At 30.2% G+C, this 27277-nt stretch overlaps 2 protein-coding genes across 3 annotated transcripts; both read right to left on the bottom strand.

Annotated features, from left to right (window-relative positions):
• Positions 1-363: 363 nt before the first annotated feature.
• Positions 364-21161, bottom strand: LOC143249328 (anoctamin-7-like). 2 transcript variants are annotated; one of them, XM_076498971.1, is made up of 12 exons: positions 21084-21161; positions 17369-17539; positions 15943-15979; positions 14008-14119; positions 13020-13074; positions 8197-8294; positions 7779-7924; positions 6652-6804; positions 5177-5229; positions 3999-4177; positions 1924-2030; positions 364-1105 (listed from the first exon to the last, which is right to left on the bottom strand). In XM_076498971.1, the coding sequence occupies exons 2-11, from the start codon at positions 17435-17437 to the stop codon at positions 1985-1987; spliced, it is 948 nt and encodes a 315-aa protein (XP_076355086.1). In that variant the 5' UTR covers positions 17438-17539; positions 21084-21161; the 3' UTR covers positions 364-1105; positions 1924-1984. The 2 variants fall into 2 exon arrangements, with proteins under 2 accessions (XP_076355086.1, XP_076355087.1); XM_076498972.1 differs by having other exon boundaries at positions 3999-4071.
• Positions 20765-25335, bottom strand: LOC143248141 (anoctamin-7-like). Its single transcript, XM_076496572.1, has 4 exons — positions 25167-25335; positions 23884-23966; positions 22179-22250; positions 20765-20785 (listed from the first exon to the last, which is right to left on the bottom strand). Exons 1-4 carry the CDS (start codon positions 25240-25242, stop codon positions 20765-20767), a joined length of 252 nt encoding a protein of 83 aa, XP_076352687.1. The 5' UTR covers positions 25243-25335.
• Between the last annotated feature and the right edge of the window lie 1942 nt (positions 25336-27277).

Raw genomic sequence — 27277 nt, 5'->3', positions numbered from 1 at the left:
GATCTGTTAACACTGTTCAAGTCTTGTTCTTTAGAATTCTGATGGCACGTCACCTTGAACAAGGTGCAGGAGCAGGCATATTACTTCATTCTACAACTCTGGAATGGTCTTCCACTTCTATAGTATCATCTTCACAATGTTTGGTTCTACCTGTGTATTCAGAGATTCTCCCTAAATTAGAAAAAAAACCAAAAAAAAAACGTTCTCAGTAATAATAGTAGAAAACTGAATATGAAATTACATTTAATCAATTGTGAAACAGACTTCAGGGAAAGGAACAAAACTATGTAACAGCACCAATGTCATTAAAAGAACACACTGTAAATATAATAATCAATTTACATTTTCTTTAGTTTTACTTACACAGTATTTCATTAAGTGTGTGTGTGTAACATAAGTGTTTATTTTGATTTCCTGCAGTATTCTTGTTCTAAATTCAGATTGGCTCCTGAGACCTAAAAGGTTGCCGACACCTGTTCTAAAAGATACGTGAAAGATAGAAGTTTGGTTAAAAATAATGAACACAATATTCTCACAACTTTTAAGTACTTATAAACATTCAACAAAAGAAAATATCAATGTTATAATACAAGACAGTTTAAAACTGTTGTCACCAAGATGGTGTAAACATTAAGTATATAAACAAAAATAAATAATTTGTTTAAGATTTAACAAGGTTTGACCTTTGAGGTTGTAATATATCAAATGTTAAGTGAAAGAAGAAATTTTCTAAATAACATAGACTTTTGCAAAGTTTAAAACGTACTTGTTCTTGTGGCACATATATGTATGGAAACTGTATTCCCTGTTGGACTTCATTGACCATAGATATTTGATTAGATGTTATTATCAACTTGTTCACTTACCTCTTAAACAGGAAAAAAAACTCTGCCTTGTTCAAATTTTTAAATATTACCAATCTGTGAAATAATGTGTTCCAAAATCATGGTGTTTCCCTCTTTCCAAGATATTTTGCTCTTTTTAGTTCTTCTTCAATAATCACATCATTGACGATGTGATTTTCATGTCTAATCTGTAGTTTCACAGACTTTGGAATGTCTGGTATTAACCAACAAATTAGAGTTGTCATGATGAATACAAGACACTAAAAAAGGAAAAACATAAGTTTCACTGGAGCAGTTTTTAAAACATAATCCTTTTACATAACACTGTTTAACCAATACAGATTATAAAACTTTATGAACAATGATTAAATCATGAAGTCTTCTTAAATTACTAATGAGCATGTACAGTCATTCAGAACAGTATCAGTGCTACATAATAAGAAAAACATTCTACTGGATGAACAGAAGCCACAAAAAAATCTAATACTTATAGAATTGGGTAATGAAAAGGATAGTTTATTAACAAAAATGATTAATCAATCCATTTTGTGAAGGATAACTTAGTAAATGTTACTGAAACTTTTAAAAACATTCTAGGATTGTCCTGGCTGTATTAAAATGTATTACCTTTTATGCTCTATTTATGTTGCTTCATTAAAAACAACTGAACATAGTTATAATGTTTATACATTTTCAGTCTCAGTAAATGTTAAAAGTTTCCAACTCCCTTGAAGTTAATTTAATACAGCAATTCTCAACTGGTTCTGTGGGTTTATGTACACCTAAACATATATTTAGCTTCCTCAAAAAAAATTTAAATTACAAATAAAAGGTGTTTTAATAAAAGCTATTCACACTTTATATTTGTTTTAAAAACTTTGGTTAAATAAAGTCTCAGGTTAGTTCTACAATTAACATTTAAAAATATTCTATCTTTTGAAGAAAGAAGGTTGTATTTTATGTCCTTAAGTGAAAGCTACTGTTAATTGATTTATTTTAGTATAAACTGAAAATGAACTGCAAATGTAATTAAGTTTAATCAAAAATAAGATCTATAATTTGAAAAATTGTTTCCAACCACAAAAATAGAAACGAAAACCAAGCGAGCTGTAGCCAGCTGCCAATATAACGTCTTATATTCATATTTGTTGCTTGCTGTTGGGGGGCTCTCTATAGTCTTGGTACCTGAAACCATGAAATAAAATGACCTTAAAACAGAAGTCAGCATTTTAAACAACTTATTTTATAGTGGATGTTTTGCATTTCATAAAATTTTAACTATACCTTAAAATTGTTATCTGTACTCAGACAAGTTTTTTAAAATAAAGTTAACTTTCTAACTTAAACAGCTAAGTACATTTTATGCTCTTATACGAACAGCAATATCCAAGTTTGTTAGCAATATCAAATTGTTAGAAATTAATTCTATAGTTTTCTTCCAAAAAAGTTCCTTTGAAATCCTATTGAGTGAGGAGATGTTGTTGGAATTTTGTGGCTCTGATGTCTGGGAAATATTAATAGATTTGTACCAACAGAAAAGAAATAACATCATCGAAGGGTTTACTCTTCAAATTCTATTGTTTTATTTAAACAATATTTGTGTATCAATCCTGAAATACAGTCATTAAGAGAGTCGATGTAGTTGATTCAAATTTTGCTGAAGATAAAATCAGTAAAGTTCTCTCTCTTGAAGATGTATAACTTTTTTACTGCACATAAAACAGAATCTAGAAACAATCCTTTCATCTTCCTCGGAGAAAAATGTATTAAAGTTTTGTACAAATGTTACTTCTTACAGAATAAAAAATAAAACTGATGGTGAATGTTATGAAATCTCTTGTGATTATTTTTAATGTTTATAAAAGGATAATAAAATTTCTGTTTAGTACTATAAATAATTATGTTACATTAAAAAATATTGCATAATGCACTTGAATAGAATTGTAAAACAACTGTTATTTCTAACTAACCTACAATTAGGTTTGTAAAAAAAAAATTAATTACTACTTAAAGCAACACTTTTTGTCGAAACCCATCAGGCTAGCTTCGTGAAGTATTGGCTTTGACTGCCGAAACAAAAAGAAACTTGCCTGATTTATGGATAGAATACACTCTTTTTATTAGTTATATAAATACAACCAATTGTCCAACAGCAATATAAATGAGAATTACACATATTTCTTGAAAAACAGAAGATAATACAAGGATTTGTCATTTGGGTTGAAATTTTATATTCGGAGTTGTTAGTATCTGCTATATGTACGTTTCTAATTGGTTGAACAATCTGAAACCCTTACAAGAGGAGAGAAAAAAATATTTGTAAATGAAAATTCAGAGCATCACCAGATTGTGTAGAGAAGTATATTCATTTTTTTAACTTAAGAATTAAATCTTATGTAATACTAATATTTAAGTCATAAAGTATCTTTTTGTACCAAGTTTAATAATATGTATTATTTTAAGTAGTTTAATCAACCCTTTATTGTCTCCACCCATATATCTACACATGCTAGATATCACCTACAGCATTATATTTACGCATGCCAAACATAATTTCAATCCATATGTCTATGCATACGAGACATAACCTTCATCGAAATATCTCGCGATACCAGATATCTTTTCCAATATGTCTGATCATGCTAGACATCATTTCCACCCCTACATTTAACATGATAGACATCATCTGTACCCATCTATCTTTGCATGCTAGGCATCATTTCCACCAACTTATACATGCCAAATGTACCATGTTGCATTCAACTGCCTTGAATCTGGTTCATTGTGGTAAAAATGTTGTTGCAATGATGAAAAATACTTTCATGGATGATAACTTTGAAACTAACTCAATAAAATGGTTGTACCTTGCACAATTTGATATCCCATGTCAATAGGGTTAAAGTTTGAATCTACGTAAAATGGTAGTAACTTGTGCACTTTCATGTCCGATGTCAGTAGGGTTAAAGTTTGAATCTACGTAAAACGGTTGAAACTTGTTCACTTTGATGTCTCACGTCAGTAGGGTTAAAGAGACACCACACTGGTATCCCATGCCAGTTGGGTTAAAGAGACACCACACTGGTTCTTAATCACACATACATTGTTTTCTATGCTCTGTTAATTTGAAACAATAAAACAAAAATTAACACTTACTTGCAGTATTCCACACTGGTGTCAGGTTCAGAAAGAATATTCAAATCACCAGGAAAGTCACTGATGTTGAAATCTGACAGAGTAAAGTTCAGAAATCCATTCAGTGACCCATCTGGTGAAATGAAAACTTTATAAAATGTCTCCTCTATAAAACTTGATGTAAAGGCAATAATTAGTGCCTGAAAAGTAAGAATATAGAATTAACAGTTCAGAAAATAACACACTTTCTTTCACCTTAAATAATATACTGTAATATTATTTAGTTTGATTGTGTAAGAGCAAACATTATCAAGTTTCACACCATTAAGTATATTGGACAATGTAGAAGAAAATATTCACATGTGTAAACGTCATAGTACACAGTTAACTGGGTTTGACATTGTGGATTATAATAAAATTCACTGTGTTAAATGTCTATTGCATCACTAACCATGCTTGATAGAACAGAAAATAATAGCATTTTCATCTTAAATTTCTTATGACATTGTTACTTTTTATATTAAATGAACATCAATTTACTATATAGAATTATTATACTATATAATTCCAAAATAAAGTAATAATATGGTGACACTGTACTTCAAGTGATCAGAAAGGTCAAAAACAATTTATTGTTTCTATTGACATCAATATGTAATACATTATAAACTCCTGTCTCTTCATAATAGTAACAATTAAGTTTCTATATCACATCAAAATTGTGATAGATCAACACCATGACAATTCTTCAATGCACAAAATTTCGTCTTTAATTAATAACAACCAATGGTCAGTAGGTGTAAACTTGTAAACTGACTCACAAAAAGAAATCACATCAATGTATTTTATAAACCCACTAAAGGTGCTTTAGAAAATCACTGCAGAAAGAACACAAGTACACAGAAATTCTAAAAGAGATCATATTAAGTTACAGTTTTGGAACTGACCTATACTTATAACATTAATTTAATAATCACCTTAAACATCAAACGTTTCTCAAAATAATTTCATAATTTAGATAAAATTTGAAAGGAAATGCAAAGAGTTTATTTCACTTATAATGATTCTTAAGGTGTCTCACTCTAATATCATACATGTGTATGAAGTATTCCTTTATCACTGTAATCAATGTATGTGATATTACTAACAGTTAGTATTAAGAACAAGTACAAACATTGCTCATAATTCTCTGTACTTACATTTGTGATGACAGAAATCTTTCCAACAGAATTAAGAATTCTGTACCATATTCCTATCAAAATAGAATCAACCTATTAGGATAACTGGAATATATTTCAATAACTTTACTGTCTAATCTTTTTATTATTTTTTTGCTTACAAAACAATTCTCTTTCATTAACATTACATTCATGTATAGAATGGATTATATATATCTCAGCTAAGTTATGAATTAATACTTATCACTAAAGACTAATCAGGAGTTATTAATTAACTCTAATAATTCTTCTCTGTATATTTAGTGTAAAAAATCAAGGTTTGAAATAAAACAAACTTCAAAGTATGAATATTACATTACTTCACTATCTGGGTAACTAGAAATGTCATAATGAAAATACCTGAAAGGCTAAAATCCAAATATTTCTTACAACTGATTGGTTCACACATGACTGTCAAATGATTGTTATTATTTACTAATAACAGTCCTCACTCAGTTAATGGAAGAGTGTTTGTATGTCACAAAGAAGTTGGGTATCACAACATTATTGTCTACATTTTAAGAGCTTCAGACTGTGATTTCTAACAGATTTACCATGATACATTTGTTTTAGTACCTACATTTATTTCAATATAGTTTTCCTTTTTTTCATGTGATGTATATTGTTGGCTATGTATTGCACAAGTCCCATCTGTTCTTGAAATTTGCAGAAGAATCTCAAGAGTAAGATTTAATATTTATTTATTTTATGAAAACACTAGCATCTTCCAACTTTGGTGATTATTCTAGAAACTCACAATAAACTATATAAACCAACATGCCAAGAGCAGGAATAATATTATTAGTCAGTTAAAGTCAGTGTGATATAGGCCTCAGAAGCTATTATTGTGATTAACACCAATTAATCATAAAACTACAAAATTGGGAACCAGGTATGCAGTAGATTTTGAACATTACAAACCGTTCAATTTGGGATATTATTTTTTCTACAAGGACATTAAATAGCATTTCTGGAAAAAGTCAGTTTGTAATCAGTGCAAAGCCATACAAGATAGCCAGCTTAAGTGATGTGTGACAGTCTCAACTCGGATTGAATTTGCTTGTTATGGACCTGAACTGTCGATAAAATATCTGGTTCTAGATCATATATAAAACTCAGTATTGTTTCTAAAACTCTTGTACCTAAACCCTAATTTGTAATAACTATAATTATAGTTTGTGTCGTTTTTCCTTTTTGCATATTTTAATATATTTGTGTCATAATAGAGATTAGTGCATGCCAATCTTGTTGAGAAATATCATATTTTAATACATACTAACATTTAAATAACAACTAAATTCAAATTAGTGATTATTTAGAGCAATAATACATAATGTATGTAACATAATAAATCAGAGACTTGTGTGAAATAAAAAATATGTAACATTATCAATTTACTTTCTTCTTAACAGACTAAAACTAAACAGCTTGCTGTATTCACCACACTGTGCACTCACCAATGTTCTTAACTCTTTCTGCAACAGGTCGTCGTAAGAAAGTGATAAACTTCCTAGCATCGAGCCTGATTTCTGTGATGTTGTTTAGTAAAGCAAATAATGGTGCCAGAGGAAATGCAACCACAAAAATTGTGACAAATCCAAACTGCAACACTGGAGAAGGGGAACAAATTACAGAAACGTTTATTAATTGAACTGTACATTTAATGTTTGAGGAAGTTTTTTATGATTTAGACAGTTAAATATATTAATGTAATTAGTGGACTACAATAACAATAATACATGTGGTGACTCCTTGGAAGTATCACACTTTATTACACAGAAATTCTAACCTTACGGTGTTGATTCAGGTCTAAAGGTGGTTGAATAAGAGATTTAATTTCTAGTTTAACATGAAAGTCAAGACAGAAACATTAACATCAAAATCAAGTAGCATATTAATAATGTTTCATTTAAAAAACAAACAAACTAAAACACAGACAAGGACCTTTAAAATTGCTGTTCCAAAAAATACTAATCATTGAGGTGGTGTAGCTGTTTTACAGGTATTTAATAAATGTTTCCTCTATACATTAAACTGTTCTGAAAAACAAGCTGAAACCCATAACATTAAAAAAAAAAATTTCTTTGTTTGTTGTTAAATGCAAAGTTGTACGATGTGGAATTTGACCCATAACCACAGCGGGAATCAAATGTTTAATCTTAGCATTATAATCCTTCAGGCTGAGCAATAAACACAATTCATATCCATTTCTACATCATCAAAAACATTCTAAATGCTGCTCCAACTACAATTTTCACATACATTATTATCATATCACACATTTCATCTTTACTGTTAATTATACATTATATAACTAAAAGTATTTTAAACTACGTTGGAGATACTTAAAATAATTATATTTCATTCATTTCCATAGTAGTCAGTTACTCAGTTAACTACAATTAGAATAACTTGATTTTAAGGCTCTTGAATGATGTACAAACTACAAGGTCATTGTTAAAGATCTAACATTTTTCACAGACATGGAAAAAGTACCATTTTAATCTGTTCAAGTTTTTATGTAGAACATATGTATCTATTAATGTAATTATTTTCACATCATTATTTTAAACTTAAGCCTTACCCATTTCAAGATATTCACTAAAAAGACCCAGTTCTTCTTGGTTTATTAAGTTGTAGTCACTCTCCCACTGAGTGGGTGCATGGTTTTCATGAGCACACTGACCCTTTTTATGCACTGACCACTTCTTGTAAACCCGTAACAGCCATCTAGATAAATACAAAAATATTTTTACCTAGTTTTAAAATAATATCAGTTTTTGTTGTTGACATGAATGTATAAATAGTTTAATTTTACATACAATCTGACATACTACATGTTTGACTGAACATTAATAAACTATGAATCTTGAACATATCAAAATCACTTTTGAAAAAAAAAAGTACAACAGTTCTAATATCTCAAAATGAGCCAACTGTCATAGAAAATGTTCTTACATGAAATTATTACAATAAATGTCTATTTTAACTAAAAAACTTACGGAACACCCATTTCCACCACGGCGTTAATGAACTGCTTCCCTGCCACAATTATAGCTAACTGCAAAGAGAGTTCAAACAAACACCCTCCTGTTCCACACTAGAAATAAATGTAGAAAAACAGTTTCAAAATTACTGTGGCAATACCACTTTAAAAAATATCTCAGAAAGGACACAAGACTGAAAAGTACAATAAGATATAAGTTAGTGAGTGAGAGCACTAATAACTTGCCCAGGATCAAATGGTCCAAAAAATAATGTTTCAAACCTCAAAATTTAAAGAATGTGTGTGACTAACATGAAAAACTTTGATTGATTCTTCATAGTTTAAGTTTCTCATGACAGGCTCAATCCCAGGAACTGACCTAACAATTATTCTGTGCTTGTTATAGTATTACAATGTATTCACATCATTTGGCAGGCTTTAAGTAAACATAAAAAGTTTTTTGCACACCAAAGATTATATTTTTTGATGGAGTATTTTCACTAAAAATGTATCTGTGAATACTTACATATGTATAGATGAATAAATAGAGAATTTCTGTTTGCTAGTCTGAATGTTGATTTCCAAGTTTAGCTTAAAAATACTTTTCTTAGTCTCAAAAATTTCAAACCTTTTTCTGTAATATCTAAACCTAAATCCTTGTTACTGGTGTAACCCATGAAGCAGTGAAGAATGACTGTCTGGAATGACTTTAAATTGTGATATTAAACTACTTATGTTTATACTAAATAGTTTTATGCTCATAATAGTGTGTGTATGTGTATACATTGTTAAATGTTATTGTTTTATTGCCTTTATAACCCCTAACTAATTACTATTCATGCCTTAATAAGTTGTAAATCATGTGACAAATATGCAGCTCTTGCTATGCTTTTGAATTCCATTATGCACGAGCTACTCATGAACATTTTTTAAAATATTACTATTATTATTAGTTTTTTTGTTTGTGTGTTTTTGGTGTGTTTTATTTTAATTTTGTGCAAAGCTACACAAGGGCTATCTGCACTAGCTGTCCCTAATTTAGCAGTGCAAGACTAGGGGGAAGGCAGCTTGTCATCACCATCCAGTGCCAACTCTTTCACCAACAAATAGTGGGATTGACTGAACCATTATAACGACCCCACGGCTAAAAGGGCGAGCATGTTTGGTGCGACGGGTATTCAAACTTGCCACCCTCAATTTACGAGTTGAGTGCCTTAACCACCTGGCTATGCCAGGCCTATTATTATTAGTAGTAACAGTAGTGCTTATTTTACTCAATCTAACCTAACTGATCTAAAGATATTTCTATTTTTAAACAATAATTTCCCACGGCAATCAAGGTTAAATTGAAAGCAAAATATGGAATTTTATTTACAGGAAACATTGCAATATGATAAATCACTTGACAGATGAAAACCACGGCTTTCTATTGGTTTTTAAGTAATACTGAACTGAGTGGCTTAAACACTTATTGGTAATTTCTAATAAAGAGGACGTCACAAGTGGGTGTGGCAAGATAGATTTGATTTCATGTCTCTGGAACCAAATAATATCAAACGCTATGAAAATTATAGTATGCCTTAGTGAAATTATATAATAATAAGTGATTTACATTAAATTTCATTTTCTACTTCTTGAGGGTGGTAAATAAATTAGAGAAGAAAAGGCCTAGAGAGAAAATGTTACAATTCTTACACTAGAAAATTCTAGTTTTTTATTTTAAATATTGCCTTCTGAAAGTAAAATCTTTAAACTTGTATACTATTAAAATATGGATTAAGAGCTATGTTTTCAGAGTTTATTTATTAGTATATCATGAAAAGAAAATACTTTAATCAACTTTTGAATGTAACTCACTAAAACCTTAAGACATGCACAGAAAAAATATCTACAAAAAAGGGTTAATATTGCTATTTTTCCCAGCCAACAGGAAGTGTTCTTTGAATAAAAATCAAGATTTCATGTTTTTTTTACCATGAATTTATGACTTCAGGTCCCAAATACCAGTGCAAATACAGGACTTCTTATAGTTATTTGACTGATTGCTATTATGTTATTGAGCAAAACATTGTCTAACCAGGTTTCAGATTGAGTATATACATATTGATAAAGTAGGTCATAGATCAGTGTTGTCTGTGTGAAGTAGATTACCTCAAACAGTGCTGGTTAGTAAGGTCATGTGGGAGCTTATGTACATATATCAAAATGCAGTTTGTTAGAACAAGAAAGAAGTAATTTAGGTATGTTACTTTCTAATCTAAATTACATTTGTCTGTGTATAAATGAATAATTATTACTGATCTTGGATCTTATCTAAGCCTAGATCTATACTACTGCTAGTAGCAATAAAACAATGCAGGTGTCCTAATGATACTCAGGCCTAAACACAGGTCTGAGCAACACTGAATGATATGTGCAAACTGGAGATAGTTTTACAATGTTTTATGTTTAGTGTCATTTCTACAACACAGTGACAATGCTGGATACTTATAATTTCTTGGGATAAAATTTCAAAAACCAAAAATTCTTTTGAATATGTCTAAGAGACAACTTAAAAAGAACATTGGAAAAGAAAATCACAAAAGTCCTTAATTATAGAACATATTTAGTTTTATAGATACAGTATAAAATCAAATCCTATTTGCAAATTTCAACTTAAACTAAGAACAAACAACACAATTATTAATAAAATATTCCCTTCAATGTTTCAGTTACTTTTTAACTTATTATTTAAATTCTTAACTCATAATATCCTTACGTATTAAGAAGTTAATTAAATTAACGGCCATTTTGGCCAACTGACCACCATTTTGCATACAATCTTCACATGACTATATCAACTTTAAAGACACTTTACAACATTCATGTTTCAATATTACCAGGAGATATAAATGAAAGTCTGAAAATGGCAAGTTGTCTTAATTATTTTGGTAGTGCAAAAGTAAATAAAAAGGTAGGATTTTATAAATAATAAACTGCAAACAACAACATGATGTTATTTATTATGACTTAAAGAACAGAAAAGTGGCAATTACATTCCAGTTTTAGTTTCTTAAAAATTACAAGATTACTGAGAAATTAAAAGCCTCTAGAAGGCTTATTTTCTAAAGTTATCTAAAAATAAAAGTTAACATTTTACTTAAACTGAAAATTGTTTCCTATAATACTTACCATCCACCAACACTCTAGCTAGAATCTCACATTGATAAAAGTGTAGGGGGCAGTGCAGGCATGATCCACACACAAAGCATTTGTATAGAACAGGAATGTACCAAGAGAAAAAGTGGTACAAGAGTGTGGAAATTACACCCTACCTCAATGACAAATATGCTCTTCACTTGGAGCTTTGTTCCTAAATCAAAGGCAGAACAGAATATGAATAATCATCAGGTAGGCCACCCCTGACCAGACAGCCAAGATTCTATGGCTCAGGGTTGGAATTAAGGGGTTGTAGTACCTATATCCCATGTTGCTGGCTATGGTTATCAGACCACAATGTTATATGTGTATATATACACACACACTTTAGATACCAACATGTAACCACAGAATGTTGCATTTGGCACCATCAGAATAACGACACGAAAGTAAGCAACACTTAACGAGTCCAAAAGGTAACACCCGAGGCTAGGAATAATGGGATCCCATATGTCATACTCAACAAATGAACAGAACTCATCTGGTAAGGAATTATGAACATTTGTTTTCAGTCTCTAACCAAGTGGATAAGGTGTATTCTACTTAACCCTGGAATTATGTGGAACCTGCACTCAACCAAGGACTTACAATGGAATTGCTTTAGTTTCAATATTATGATATAGTGAACCAACCTCCATAAATGATAACCAAAACTGGCACTGATCAAAGAGAAGGGTTTTGCACTCCCCAACTAGATAACTGTATGCAAAATATGAACCAAATTTATGAGTAGGTTCCCAGGAAGGCTGGAGCCACTCTTTCTGAAAGATGAAAAAAAACATCTAGAAACCCTAGAAGGAGGACCCCTGACTTTGCCCTCTTCTCCAAGAGTGGTTGAACACACTCAAAAACTTTGGTGGAAAAGCCTCTTGTCTGCCACAGATTCTCAAGCTCCACCAATACAGCCTGATGTGCTAAAATACACTGGGGAGACCTGAAAAACAGAGCTCTGGAAACTGTGCAATAGGTGAATCAAGTTCCCTACATTTTTTCAAAACAAACCAATCACAATTTATTCAATATGAAGATTAGCAAGATCCTTTTTAGCTGTATTCATGAATGTCCATGAGTGGCAATCCATAATAAGATAATATCATCTGGTAGGTGCCTAAATGATCTTACAGGGCACCTCATTTTGACAGAACCTGTTGCATACTGGTGGTAGTAATTATAGTGAAAGTAGTTGCTAGTATGAAGTCAAAAAGAGAAAGCATACTTGCCTCAGAAGCACTCACCCCAGAATGAGATACCATGAAAATAAAGGGACCCTGAAAAATAAAAAGAGTATATGATTGAGGAAAATACTCATTTCTGGTAAAAGCCTAGCAGATGTGGTAAAAAATATACAGGAAGTACTGGGACACCATCAGAAGAGAAATTGGCCAGATCATGTAAACAAAAAGATAGGAGTGTAATAGAAGTATTCCACATACCAGCCGACACAATGTCTTCAAAGAACCACTGGACCGAGCAGCTAATGACACTGGATATTGAGAAATAGCTACAATGTCAACAGATGTTAAGTATGTTTTGGAATTATTATACAGTACTATGAATAAACTGTGTACAAAAAGAAAATTTAAATAACAGTTTAACACCTGAACTTTTATAAAACAAAAAAACTGACAATGTTATACATACTTCCTCTTGTCGATATCCAAACAATGAATTGTAATGTCCTGGATACCCAACAAACCTGTTGCATCAAAAGATAAATTTTAACATAAACAACTTTCTTCACATGTAACATAAAGATAAAAATAAAATCTAAAAAAGTCAATTCTGTATTGATGAACTATTCACACTTTCTCCATTGTCCTTTTTCATTTTAAGTCTCCTAAAATCTCAAAGGTAAAACCACAAGTTTGTGGGTAATTAAGCACAAAGCTACACAATGGGTTATCTGTACTCTGCTTACCACCAGTATCAAAACCTAGTTTCTACCAATGTAAGTTTGCAGACATACTGCTGTGTCATTGGGGTAAGAAGTACAAGTTTAGGACATTTTTAAAAAATAAAGAATTCTATGCCATTTCAACAAGTTATTATTAAAATTTCCATGACCATTTAATTCACATTTTAGCTTGTTATATTTAGACTTGTACATCAATAAATTATATTATTCAGCTAAAACATTAATTTTATCTGCAATATTTATAAATAAGGGCCCCTCATAATGCTAAGTTTATTTTTAATGAACAAAAAATAATGTGCTTCAATATTTGATTAGTTACCTATAATCTGAATTTGAAAGGGAATACCCTTTATTATGGTGTCACAAGTTTGTTTTTATTGCTTAAAACATTTTTCTTACATATGAATTGTAATAATATCTTTGTATTAAAAACTAAAAACCAACAAAAGTAGAAAAAAATGAACACATAAAGGTAAATACAACAGTTTAGCACATTGCTTCAACAACAATCTACTTCAACCTACACATGCAGATATTAAAATGTTTCAAAATCATGTTACATGTGATTTTTAAACACTTCTATGACCAGTAATAAGTTAGTCTACAAAACAACTTGAAAGATTAGTTTTTTATAACTATGTATTATCAGCTGTCTTTTAGTACCATTTATTTTGTTTCTTTTTTTCATTTCATATTTTAACACAAATTACTCACCTTCCTTTAAAAAATGCAATGTAAAAAACTGATGAATAGTAGTTGACAAACTTCAACATGTACATCTTCAAAGTCAAACTATTTTCATAATCACTTTGAGTGCGATGTATTTCTATATACAATATTTCAGAACAGTATTAACTATTTTACAAAAAGAATATTAACATACAGAAAAAGGTTGACATAAATAAAAAATGTTTGATAAACTACCTTAACACTAATGACAACCAATTGATAATACTATTAAACTTGTCATTTAACATCCATCATGTCAGAGGTTTTTAGAGCTCTTAGGTGAAACATTAAGTTCTATTCTTCAAATCAAATCTTTAGAGTATAAATATCTTTCTGTCTGAAAGTGAATTATTTCTTATTTACAAAATTCATTATTTTCCATAGTTATAAATATCATTCTACGTCTGGCTCAGGTCCAGCTTTTAGGTGACTCTGCTGCTGTCACACGGAGCAAAGATATTTCTGCAACGTAGTTTTGAGTAATTAGAAATACTACGGTCAAATATTTTTGTATTGAGGGAGAGGAAGTCATAATAAAATACAAATCATAGGAACTGAAGACGAATTTTCCACATTCTTCTTAATTTGTCCATGATCTAAATAAATGTTAAGCCTTATCTTAGCCTCCACCATTTTTTGTTGTTGTTGTCTAGATACACTAGTTTCCATGAATTAGCAAACACGAACTACTTCTCAAGCCAAATCATTAGGAAACACAAGTTAATTTTAAATCAAAATGATTGACTTCATTCCATACTGTAACAGAAAAAAAGAGCTTTACATTCTAGTTTTACAGTGGAAATATCTTTTTATGGTAGTTTTTATACACATTTTTAGTAATCTTTGACAATTTTAAAATATATAACATGCAGTACTGAAGCCAATTTATGTAATATCTCTACATAAATTGACTGCATTAATAAGAGATGTTTTATTATTTATTGTAACATGATTTTATCTCAAAATAAAATTCCATATTTTAAAATTTATTTTATTAGTAGCCTTCATACACAAGTTTATAAAAAATTATGTTGAAACACACATATATCCTTAATATAAAATGCATAGGGTCGGTTTATTGGACAAATGCCATATTACAGATGCAATGTTCACTATATTTCTGAATTTATTATGGATATCTACACAAGATGTTGCAAGTTGTTAGTAGAATGTACTAACATTCCTATTTTTCCTTTTCAGTATCCCTGTACACTGTATATGATATTTACTGTTCTTCATCATGAACTGTCATTAAATCAAATACATAATACCAAATTAAAAGTTACAAATAATCATCTAACCTTAAAATTATCATAAATATATTTATATAAATACTATACAATTTTTTTCATGTATTTCTGCATATATATGTTAGCAATGTGAACAGTTTTCACTGCTTTGATCACAAGACTATATGGTATTGCAACTAAATATACTTTACTGTGTTTCACACTGATCCACTAGTTTATTTAACAAAACACTCAGACTTGATCAATAATAAAACTAAGACTGGTAAAGTGATAAAGTGTGCTGTTAGTGATGTTCAATATACTTTTACATAATTACTTTCTAATGTTATTTTAATAGATTCTGTACAAACAGAAAAGTTAATTAAAAATTCAGATAACATGCATAATGTGGCATAAATTAATTTTTTAAAGAAATAAGTTCTATTTTGAAAAGTGTGCATAATTTGGATTTATTCACCAATAAAATGTATATGTTTTTTCAAGATGTATAAATTATTCTGATAAACTTTGTGTGACTGTAACAGTATTTATCTGGCACTAAAATAAATATGGATAAGAACTTTTGCAGTCAGATTCTGGTTAAATTTTGTTATTCAAAATGATGAACAAAACATACAAAATAACCTATGTTCATTTGGAATTGCCAAAATTAGAAACAAGTAAAACTCACCCAATTCAGTGAGGAAGGTGGCTATTCTTCTATAAATCTAGAAAAGGTTAATAGTTAGTCAGTTGTTTCAGAAAGAACATCTACACTAGCCATCCCTAACTTTAAACTGATAAGACTATAAAATGGCACCTATTGCCAATTCTTTGGTTACTCTAATCAAATAACAGGATTTGACAATCACTTTTACAACATTCACATAATCTCAAGGTTGAAGGGCATTTTGCTGCAACAGGATTAGAACCATAAACCCCAGGTTCAGAGTTCAGAACACTGACCACTAGGCCTAGCATACAAATAATGAAACAATACCAAAATGTTTCAGATATCAGTGTGATATGAATATGGTAATTTTATCCCTGGTTAAGTGTTCATTCTCTTTTGATTTTTTTTACTCTGGCTTGTAATTTTTGGAGTTTAAATCAAGTTTTTCTAATTCAAATTTATACATGCCCAGCCCAAAGGTAAAAGAACAAATGCATGATCAACGTACACTAATTCCTATGCCTAGTATTTGACCACTCAATGATGATGGGTGTGTTTATAAAAAAACTGAAAAGTTATTTGGTTTGGTTTGTTTTGAAGTTTGCACAAAGTTACACAAAGGCTATCTGCACTTGACGTCCTTAATTTAGCAGCATAAGACTAGAGGGAAGGCAGTTAGTCATCACCATTCACAGCCACACCTGAGGCTACTCTTTTACCAATGAATAGTGTGGATTGACTGTCATATTATAATGCCCCCATGGCTGAAATGGCCAAAACTGAAAAGTACTACTGAAGATCTTACAAAACAAATATATAGTAGTGTTACTTGCATCTGAACTTAAATACTGAGGGTTTGTCATTATTTTAATAATTTCTCAGGCATGCAAAATATAAAGATTTTCTTATGGTTATTTTGGTGCATTCATAAAAAAATTCCAAGCTATATTAATTTCATTCTTGAAAATACAAACATGAAAAAAAACAATACATTATTTAGAGCTGAACAGAAAACAAGAAACAACCTTAAAAAATTACAAGTAATTACATATAACATTTCCTTTTAATCATTAAGAAATCAAAGTAAAAAATAAATAAACAACAAAACTAATATGCTTACATACCACTATATACATATATATATACACACACGTGCCACTTTAAACAGGTACTTGATACATATATATACATATATACACACACATACACTTATATACACTATAAACACGTATTTGATATATATGTATACACACACACACACTTATATACACTATAAACACGTATTTGATATATATGTATACACACACATACACTTATATACACATATCACTATAAGCAGGTATTTGATCCATATCATCTTCAATAAAGCCATAAAAAGTACATTTTACACAACTAGAAATAGGTGAATTTCATATCCCTAATGTTTCTCATTTAAGTGACCTACCAGGTTAAAGGTCATGATGCATACAAGGTTCAACAGTGCAGCTGTCACAGAGGTAGTAAGAGATACCATGCTGGTTAGTGTCTGATTGTCACTCAATGTGAAGTACAGAACAGTTTGAATGGATATTCTGTAAACAATCACACCAACCACAGCAGCAATAGCTATTGTTACCTAAAGAACAAAACATAATTTAAGTCTATAAAGAATCACTGCATCAAGACCTACTGTAACACAGAATATATATGTAAATTTAAAATAGTTTTAGGGAACTTAAAAAACACTTTGCTGTAGCAAACTATAACTGGAGTCTGGCAGTTAAAGTCCAGATTTCTTCACACAGTTGGAGGTTATTTGTCCTTTTATGGAGTGGTTCACTAAGTCTTTGCCTAGATTTTCTAGGCAGCAAATTGTTTTGCAGGATATGATAAAACAAAAACCATGAAACCTGCAACTGATCAAACAACTATAAAGTTATGCTTTTCTGTGGCATCTTAACCCATTTTATAATTACTAAAAATGGGCAATTTCACAATTTTTTGTTTGTCAATGTTTGGGACCTGTACAAAAATATCTTTCTACTAGCTACCATGTAAATTGGTCAAAATATGGCTGAGTAAATGATCAACAAATACCCTCTAAATTGTGCTTTTCAGATCTCTTCCTGCCTCCATCCCAAAAAAAAGTAAAAAAAAAAAAAAGATTCAAAATGGGCAAATCTAGCTATTTTTGTTTGTCATTGCATTGAGCTCATGAATATTTACATTTGTGCCAGTTGACTTGCAGACTGCTGTAAATATAACCACGCAAAAGCCCAAAATATATATTTTTGGGTTGTTTGGCATCTGACCCCTTAAAAAAGCCTAAATAAAAAAATGAAAATACTTACTGGACATACTGGATCAAAGTATGACCCTACCAAGTTTCAAGATAATCTGCCAAGATATGTAGGTATGGCAATCGACTGAAAAGAGTTTGGAAGAAGGTAAAGCAACAGAAAAACTATATCTCTTTCATGATGATGAGGAACCCACATCAAGTAAAAATGTATCTCAAGATGGCTGGTATGGGTATTAAAACTGTTTTTCTTAACCTGAAGGCCTGAGATACCTAAGAAGGTGAAACACTGTTTTCTAATTTATTTTAATAAAAGTTTTAATATCCATACCAGCCATCTTGAAATACAGTACACCTATCCGTGGAGACAATTATGAGAAATAACTGTCTTGTATACCATACTGCAAAAAATTGGAAACTGGATTCACTGAAAATAATAAAAAAATCCTCCCAAGTTTACAAAGTGCATCTTTTAAAAACAATTTTTCTTTAAACATAGAACCAAAAATCAATGACCATGAAGTTATAAGTCATCTTAATTTAAGAATGCAGCCTTACTCTAAAACAGTACTACCTGTGGTACTGGGATGTCTCTATTAAGCCTTTGAGTAATCTCTGATCATGTGGGAAAAAAAACCTTTAAAAGTAGACTCATTCTTGAAACACTACTGAAAACTTTTCTTGTAAATAGACTGGACCACCAAAAGATTGATAATAAGCAAAATACATGATTGTTGAGACAAAGTTAAAATTTCCTTACTTAATCGTTATATTTTTATTCATGTTATTGTTACACAAAACTACAGCAAAATCGACTGAGCATTTTCAACCACAACATAGAAAGATATGCTGTATGGAATGCTCATTTAAAATCAGTTAATTTTCAGTGAAAGATGCTTATGTGGTTATAAGTGCATAACAGATGCAACGTTGTTCCGAAAGTGACTGCTTTCATATTGGACTCACGTTAAACAAGTCACAAAACCTTGATAAATACTTACAAAAGACACAAATCTTTATTTAAAGAGACGTTTTAAACACACTTGTTTTATTTGAAAGGGCTGTTTTCCTACTGGAATAATTTTATACGTGCCTAGTGGGGTCGTGGTCTCACCTCTAAACACATATTTTCTCATTGTTGTGCACTAAAAAAAAGTCAACATAGCAGATAATTAAAAACTAGGTATTTAAAATCCACAAATAGAGATCACAAAAAAAATGTAAGCAAACAAAACTGTAGATCTATTGCTGACAGCTTAACTCAAGCCACAAATAATCATTTTGATTCCACTATAAAATTATTTCAAATGATATTTATTTTGTTACAGGACTCCACTGAGATTTCTGCAAGAAACTGACAGTACTTTTGAACTTACTTCCCCATCCTTAATTATGTCATGCTGTGAAATTTTCTGAGTCCTTCATTTTTAGCCATCAAAAAATCCAGTGTTTTACTAGTATGTGCATTAGTTGGAAACTACAGCTTGTGCATTTTCTAGTGTTTTTATTGGAAACAGATACAACAAAATTAGGCGATTCTGATGATGGATATTGTTATTCAAGCCACTGTTGTTCATCATTACTCAAATTTATTTCCCTGGCAACATTTCAACAGCTGTTTGACACTGGATGATTACCATAACAGATGCTACTATTCAATATCACATCGGTAATTCTTTCTACTGTTTTTTGAACTTAGCAAAAGTCACAAGTACATATTCAGTATTTATTACCACTGCATATATTACTCTTTCATATAACTAGTGCAATTTTAAACAGGTAGTGGTAGTAAAAGTTATTGATAATTAGCAATTTAGCAAAGTGTGCCACTGAGAGAATTATTTGTGTTGCCTTATTCTAACAAACACTTGTACACAGCAGGCTGTTGAAGAACAAACATATTGTTATGTAAACCTATCAAAGTAAGCATGTGACTGTGTACATTTATGTTGCACTAAACTTTGTTGTATTTTTTTTAAAAGAAACATTATTCCATTCTGATGAGATTCCTTTGTTACTGTTCATCTTTGCTTACATAATAGTACAAGCTGATGGAAGCTACTCATTAAATTTGTGATCATACAATCTTTGCCTTCACAATGGTCCTTTGAGAACAATTTTACAGTTTGTATGTTACAGGTGTATACCAGTAAATATGTTTATTTTATCTTGAACATGTGTCATTTATTTTTAATATGTGGTGGATAAGTGGAACATAAAGCACAAGCAACAGTAAACTGTCAAAAAATATGTAACATTCAACTGAATTCACATGCACTTGTGAAGTTTAGAATGTATTCTCTATTAATGAATATTAAAAAAAACATCTCAAGTAACAATATAATTAAACTCATTCTAGATTGTCAGAAAAATAAAAGAAACAACATGAATCAAAATGCAGAGACTGTATTGTCAAGCCTATAGCCAAAGGCTCTAACAAAGTAAATAAATACAGCTGCAAGTAATGTCTGTATTATTTTCTTAAGCTTATTATAAATCTCTATTAACTCCATGCCTACAGTACTTATCAATTTTAGTGGGGACAAAATAGTTTGTTTACTTTTAAGAGTCCCGAGTTGTCAGCTTGAAAATACAATTTTTTATATTTTGATTCAATTTTTCTGATGATCCATACACCCCTTCCCAAATTAATAATTTTTAATAATAAAGTTCACATACACATATTCCTGTATACAGATAAATTTCTCATTCCACTGAATAAACACCATCACTGTGTCAAATAGTCTTCATTACCTATTGAACCTGTTTCTAAAGTTCACTGTTCTCAAAATTGGTTCTTCTTTAAATCTGAAATCTTAAATGTTCACATAGCTTTAGTACACACCTACATACTCAAATTAATTCATAAATAAATACTCACAAGTAGTAACACCACAGACCAGGAAAATATGGTACACTGTACTCGTCTCTTCCAAAACGAAACACATGGTTAGTTTACCTGTTACAGTGTACATCACAGAAGCATTTAGAAAACACATCAGTAAAAAACTAAGTAATAAATTTTCATAACTCGTAAGAAATAAAGTTCAAACACATGCCCTTAGAAAAGAACCAGAACTGATGAAAAACTACTGTAATATTCCTTCTGAAGTTCAATTTACATTATTTTTTGAAGGGGATAATAAAACCACAACTTAGGCATTGGAACATCTAACTTGTTTGTTTGTTTTTAAAAAAGGATAAAATAAATGTAATGAACTTTAAATGATTTGTTTTGTTTTAAATTTCACACAAAGCTACACGAGGGCTATCTGCACTAGTTGTCCCTAATTTAGCAGTATACCACTAGAGGAAGGCAGCTAGTCATCACCACCACTACAAACCCTTGGCTACTCTTTTTGAACAAATAATGGGATTGACCATCACATTATAATATGAGTCGAATGCCTTTAACCACCTGGCAGCCAGGCTGGGACTTTAAATGAGAATATTTGAAACAAGCATAAAAGTTGACATTTTAAACTTTCAATTTCAAACAATGTTCTACCAAGATCTTTAACATTTTTGTTATTCACATCTATTTTTTATACTCTGCTGTCTTTTAAACTACATGTAATGCATTTACACTGAATTATTTTAGAAAAGTGTTTTATCACCCTTTTAAAATTGTACCTTTGAAGACCATTTACTCAAAATAACTGCATTTTTCAAGAAGAATAAGGCATTTTTTAAGTTTAATAATTTTAAGAAAGAATTTATACAAAAGATACATCGCTTGTTAATTTTGTTTGATAGAGTTATTTAGTTACAGTTTTGTTGTAAAACCAATACCAAACACTTTTAGTGTCATCATAAAAAACTTATAATCTGATAATCAACTACAACATTGCAAAATCATCATCAACAGATAGATCTAGACTTGTATAAAAAACAAGACAAATTGTGGGAACAACTGGACAAAAAAGTCAGATGTTTGTTTTGATGTTTATTACAAATTGATAACTGCTGTTCTTACCCCTGTAATAAAGTTTACTTTATTTTTCTTTACTGTTGATAATTTAGCTAAATATTCTGGCCTTGGATGTTCCTGGTGATATAAAAAAAAAAAACACACACATTATGATCAAGAGTTCAGGTAAACATCATATCTGTGTAAGTTAAGAATCTTTACATTTTAAACATGTATTTTGAAAAACTTTCTAAAAGAATACATTTAGGGAACATTCAAACATTATTTTTATAAGACAAAGTTTGAAAAGATGTTCAAAGGGAAATACTAGAGAGTAGCTGTAAATATCATACTGGAAACAAACAAACTTGTCCTGAGCACCCACTCAAGGCAGGAAAACAAGGTCAAGCTGCATATGTCACAACCTTTTACAGAGTTAAATTCAAAATTTAATTAAACTAGTTTATTATCGATGTATACAAGTAAACTTTGCATCACAATGTAATTACTGAATCAAATTTTACTAGTATTTAAGTTCTTAGATTCTTCCTTTTCTATAATTTACTTATCACCTCTACAAAGAATTGAATAATTTTATGTAAAGTAGTTATTATAAAAGTAGTTATTTTGACGGCTTTCTATCTTATTAGTTCATGATGTCATACACTAGAAAATTAGAGTCATTTAGCACCCACACAGCTTCTTTTACAAGCTGCCAATAGTTCTCTATGATGTTGTATATCCATAGACTTACCAATATATCAGCAATGTAAGCATTTAGTGTGGTAGTGCCATTAGTAAAGAACAAAAAAAGATGCTGGTAAACAGTACATTTTATGTTTTCATGAATATTCTTTATTTATTACTATAAAAGTAACTAAAATGAAAACAAGAAAGTTGTTAGGTTAGATTAGCTAAAATAATGAATAGTAATAAGAAATATCCTCATATTGTTTAATGTAATTCAATAGGGTAACATGAGCTGAAGGTTCACCAAGTGATTTAAAACTTGTGAAGAAGGACTGTTTGTTTTGAATTTTGCACAAAGCTACTCGAGAATGCTCTGTGTTAGCCGTCCTACTTGGTAGCAGTGTGAGACTAGAGAGGAAGGCAGCTAGTCATCACCACCCACCGCCAAACTCTTGGGCTACTCTTTTACCAATGGATAGTGGGATTGACCATGACATGCAAGAATGCCCCACGGCTGAAAGGGCGAGCATTGCATGGCGTGACGGGAATGCAAACCCGCAACCCTCAAAGGAAGGATTAATAGTTACACATGGTTCAAAAGTCAATAAAACTGTAAGATTAAGAAGAAACAGAAGATGTATATTGTCACAATTTGTTGTCATTTTAGCACAATAAAAAAGTAATTAACAATTATTTCATACTTTTTTATGGTGGTTATGAGGACGTTTAGATTGGCTGATCATTTGAAAGTTACAGCTTGTAAAATAACAAGATAAAATAAACTTTTACTGACAGCAAACATCATCTGATATTTATGAAGGAGGTTTAAAGAACTACATAAGTGAAATTTGAAAATTTTAAATGAAGTATTTTTAATCTTAACATGAAAAATCACTTTGCAATCATAACAGTCAACACTGACAACATATAATTAAAATACTTGTATGATTACTGTCAAATTTGTCATGACACAACTAGTACCTTCACAATCACAATAGGTATACTGCCATGGTTAAAAGTTCATGTCAAATACACAAGTCCATTGTGATAAATTAATAACTGAAATAAAAGTACACATTACCTCTAAGGTGTCAAAATACGTTGCATCCCAATGGTGGGTGATTTTTGCTGAATATCTTTTCCACAATTCCATAAAGATAACAGCTGAAAGTAAATAAAAACAAAGTGATAAAGTTTATCATCACTAAAGACAGAAATCGCAACAGAATACAAATTACTCTTTAAACTTATATGGCTTATGATAATTTATTTAACTATTTTTGTTCACCAAAGTGTTAGTAATAATAAACTTTGTAAAGTGTTTTTTTTTTCCTTGAAAAGTCCCAAATTACAGACAAGATATCTCAAAGTAATAACATGCTTTTGGAATTAATTTGAAGTGTTTGATGTGAGACTTCAGTAATAGAAGTTTAAAGTCTTGAATGTGTAGCAAATTTGATGTGCTTTATGTTGGTTTGAAATTAAGACCATTTCAAGTATTGCAGGTTGGACGTTTTTATGTTGAAGTAACCCTTTTGCTATGGGCATCCATTACCACACATATCATGAGGATTTTCTTAGTGAGTTACTTTCCCAAAATTCAGGTCCTTTGTAAGGTCAGTTTTATGTTACTGGATATGGTAGCATGAGCATACATGCACCTTGTCATTGTAACTTCTACACTGTTATCCAGACACAGTTGAAAGATCATTATAATAAATTTATATATGTGTACATGCAGTGGACAAGAAAAGTGGCCTCCTCGAAAATACTGTTAATTTGTTATATATTTTATTTGATAATAGAAAAAATGTGTAAAATGCACTCTACAAGATCTATTCCAAAATAATATCAAAATAAATTAACATTTTCAAGGGAGAGGCTTTTGTCCCCTTCTATAGTAAATGTATAATGTTATCAAATTTAAGCTATTTTATATGAGTTATAGTTTGTAGTTATTCTAGAATGAAAAAAGGCATTATTTATATTAATTTCCTAATTGTTTATAGTGGTCAAATCTATCAAGCCCATACAGAGTTTCATTAGTGTAAAATAACAGACAAAAACATTATGTTTTTCTTTGTACAAAATGTTTGATAATTATCTGGAGGTTATAAAAATTTTTATGTGAAATTTGAACATTTTCTGATGCACACAAAACATTTTAACCTTAAAATCAATTACTATGCATGTTAGATAGTCAACATGCTAAAAGAAAATAGGCATAAGAAAAGCTGAACCTAAAAAAGGTCTTAAAACTAATTTACAAAAAAATTTGATATTGTGTGTGTAAAGTCTCAACAGAGTCTGAAGAAGAGAATATTATTTATATAACTTTAACATGTAAATCTATATAATACTTACCCCAGAGTGACATAAAATAGCAAAAATACAGCAGCACCATTGTCAAAAAAGATGTGTAATTCTGACAAAAGTGCATGTCTGTCCTAGCTGTTCATATTTACATCCTTTTATGTCACACCAGGGACATAAAAATTATGTCATTGTGGTTCTCACAAACGTCCTTGCTGTAAAAAAAAAAAAAAAATGGTTTTGTTTTAAGTTTATAGAATAAACACAGTACAGTTGAACATTTAAATCAATCATAATATACAACTATCAATTTCAATGATAATGCCACATAAAACTAACTAATTAACTGAAATTATGTTTTGAAATCAATTTGTCACAAAAATTATTGAAAATATTTTTAGGTACATTAATGGTTAAAAACATATCAACCAATAAAAATAATGGTTCCAATTATTACTCTTTTGCAATTATTCCAGCTACAAATGTCTTGTGCAAAAATATTAATTAGTTAAACACTGATTAATTAGTCCAGTGATTAATCACTTACCACATTCCATCAATTACATATCTCTAAGTAACTGATTTATCTGAGGTATAATTTAGAAAATGATCAAACATGAGTTATAAAAATAATAAACTGTTTGATAACTCTTTAACTTTTTTTTCTCCCCTAATTCATATACCCTGGAGCATCACCAAGGTGAAGAACCCATAGAGGAAACACAGCACTCCTACTGCTGAAGCTGGGATCAGCATGCAGGTATAAAATCCCAGCCAAGCAAAGTAGAGGCCAATTTTCACTCCAAAATATTCCTCTGAAAAAATTGAAAGGAACAAAACAATAAAGTGATTCTTATCAAACAAAATATAGTGGATACAATAACTAATGAGGAACTCCAAAAAATCAATCCATAAGAACCTTTTTTTTTTTTTTTTTTATAAAGATTTGTCTCAATTTTAAACTCTGATTAGTATGAGAGCAAAGTGATTTTAATGCTAAAATTAATAAAATGTTTATATCTTTAATATTACAGTTCCAAATTTCATTTGCATAGCTTCTAGAATCTTCTAATTGAATATCAAGTTATTTTTTGGAAAATATTTATATGTCATGCATTAGTGTCTCTACCTTCACATTACATGAGCTCAGGCCATTTGTTTAACCTTGTAACCACAACCAAAAAAATATGAAATAAAATTTTTCCTTTCTAAAACCCCTGCAGAGCACAATAAAAGTTTATCATTATTTATCCTGACTATCTTCAGGTTTGTATCAGTTACATATGACAACTTCCTTCATACTAAGCCTATGTAACAACCCAGGGAATCACCTTGCTACTACTGTCAAATTACAGCATAAGTTATGTCATACAAACAATCTTCAAAGTATATACATATATTGCAAATAAATTAATCTATTTCTTTCATATTCATAATTTATAATAAGACCTAATAAGTATTTTTACAATAAAACAAACAAAATATGTGCATAAAAAATAACAAAAATCTAGTTACTTTATTGTGAATGCTGTAATTTCTTTTGTTGTCAAAGACTTAAAGTATTGATAGAGGTATTAACCCAAATTTTTCCATGGGGCTGTTTTTCATTTTTCCCAAATTATTTATTAATTTCAAACACACAATTTAGAGCACAAAGTATAATAAACACAAAGCATTCAATGTCTTTATAATTATTACAATTTAACTGGTTTTCTAACTAAACATTGTGCATCAAAAACACTTTCCTTATTGGTTAAACTAAAACATAGTAATAGCAGATTTGAATCTATGTTCAAAAACTTAAAAGCCATCATGTGAACAGATGACATTATACATAAAACAGAGAATATTAAATATTTATTTTCTAATGGTTATCAATAATGCAATAGCAAATGTCAAAAGACAGAAAGAGAGAGAATTATTTACATTTTTGAAAGACTGGCGTCGAACAGAGCTTTATGGGATGGCTTGGTAACTATAACTTTATGTTATGTAATGAGGAAAATCTGCAAGTCTGAAAAGCTGTATTCGAATTTCAGTGAACCAAACACAAGTGAAAAGATGTCTAAGTGTAGCAATTTTAAACAAACAAGTGCCATATCAATGCGATACAGAAATGTAAACACTAAGACGCTACAAATTAAAATATTTTTACTCTTTGA

Source organism: Tachypleus tridentatus, chromosome 4 (genome assembly GCF_004210375.1).
Source record: "Tachypleus tridentatus isolate NWPU-2018 chromosome 4, ASM421037v1, whole genome shotgun sequence".
Classification (NCBI taxonomy): Eukaryota; Metazoa; Arthropoda; class Merostomata; order Xiphosura; family Limulidae; genus Tachypleus; species Tachypleus tridentatus.
The sequence above is the reverse complement of the archived record's forward strand: the minus strand, read 5'-3'. Positions and strand labels throughout refer to the sequence as shown.

Excerpts from the sequence above, each read along its gene's own strand:
- LOC143249328 (XM_076498971.1), bottom strand. The coding sequence starts at position 17,437 with ATGGTATCTCTTACTACCTCTGTGACAGCTGCACTGTTGAACCTTGTA. Across the intron at positions 14,120-15,942 it reads CACCTTCCTCACTGAATTGG|AAATACATCGCACTCAAAGT; the intron begins GTGAGTTTTACT and ends TATTGTATATAG. Across the intron at positions 2,031-3,998 it reads ACCAGTGTGGAATACTGCAA|GTACCAAGACTATAGAGAGC; the intron begins GTAAGTGTTAAT and ends TCATGGTTTCAG.
- LOC143248141 (XM_076496572.1), bottom strand. The coding sequence starts at position 25,242 with ATGCACTTTTGTCAGAATTACACATCTTTTTTGACAATGGTGCTGCTG. Across the intron at positions 23,967-25,166 it reads CTATTTTATGTCACTCTGGG|CTGTTATCTTTATGGAATTG; the intron begins GTAAGTATTATA and ends ATTTACTTTCAG. Across the intron at positions 20,786-22,178 it reads AAGTAAACTTTATTACAGGG|CTGACAACTCGGGACTCTTA; the intron begins GTAAGAACAGCA and ends TGTATTTTCAAG.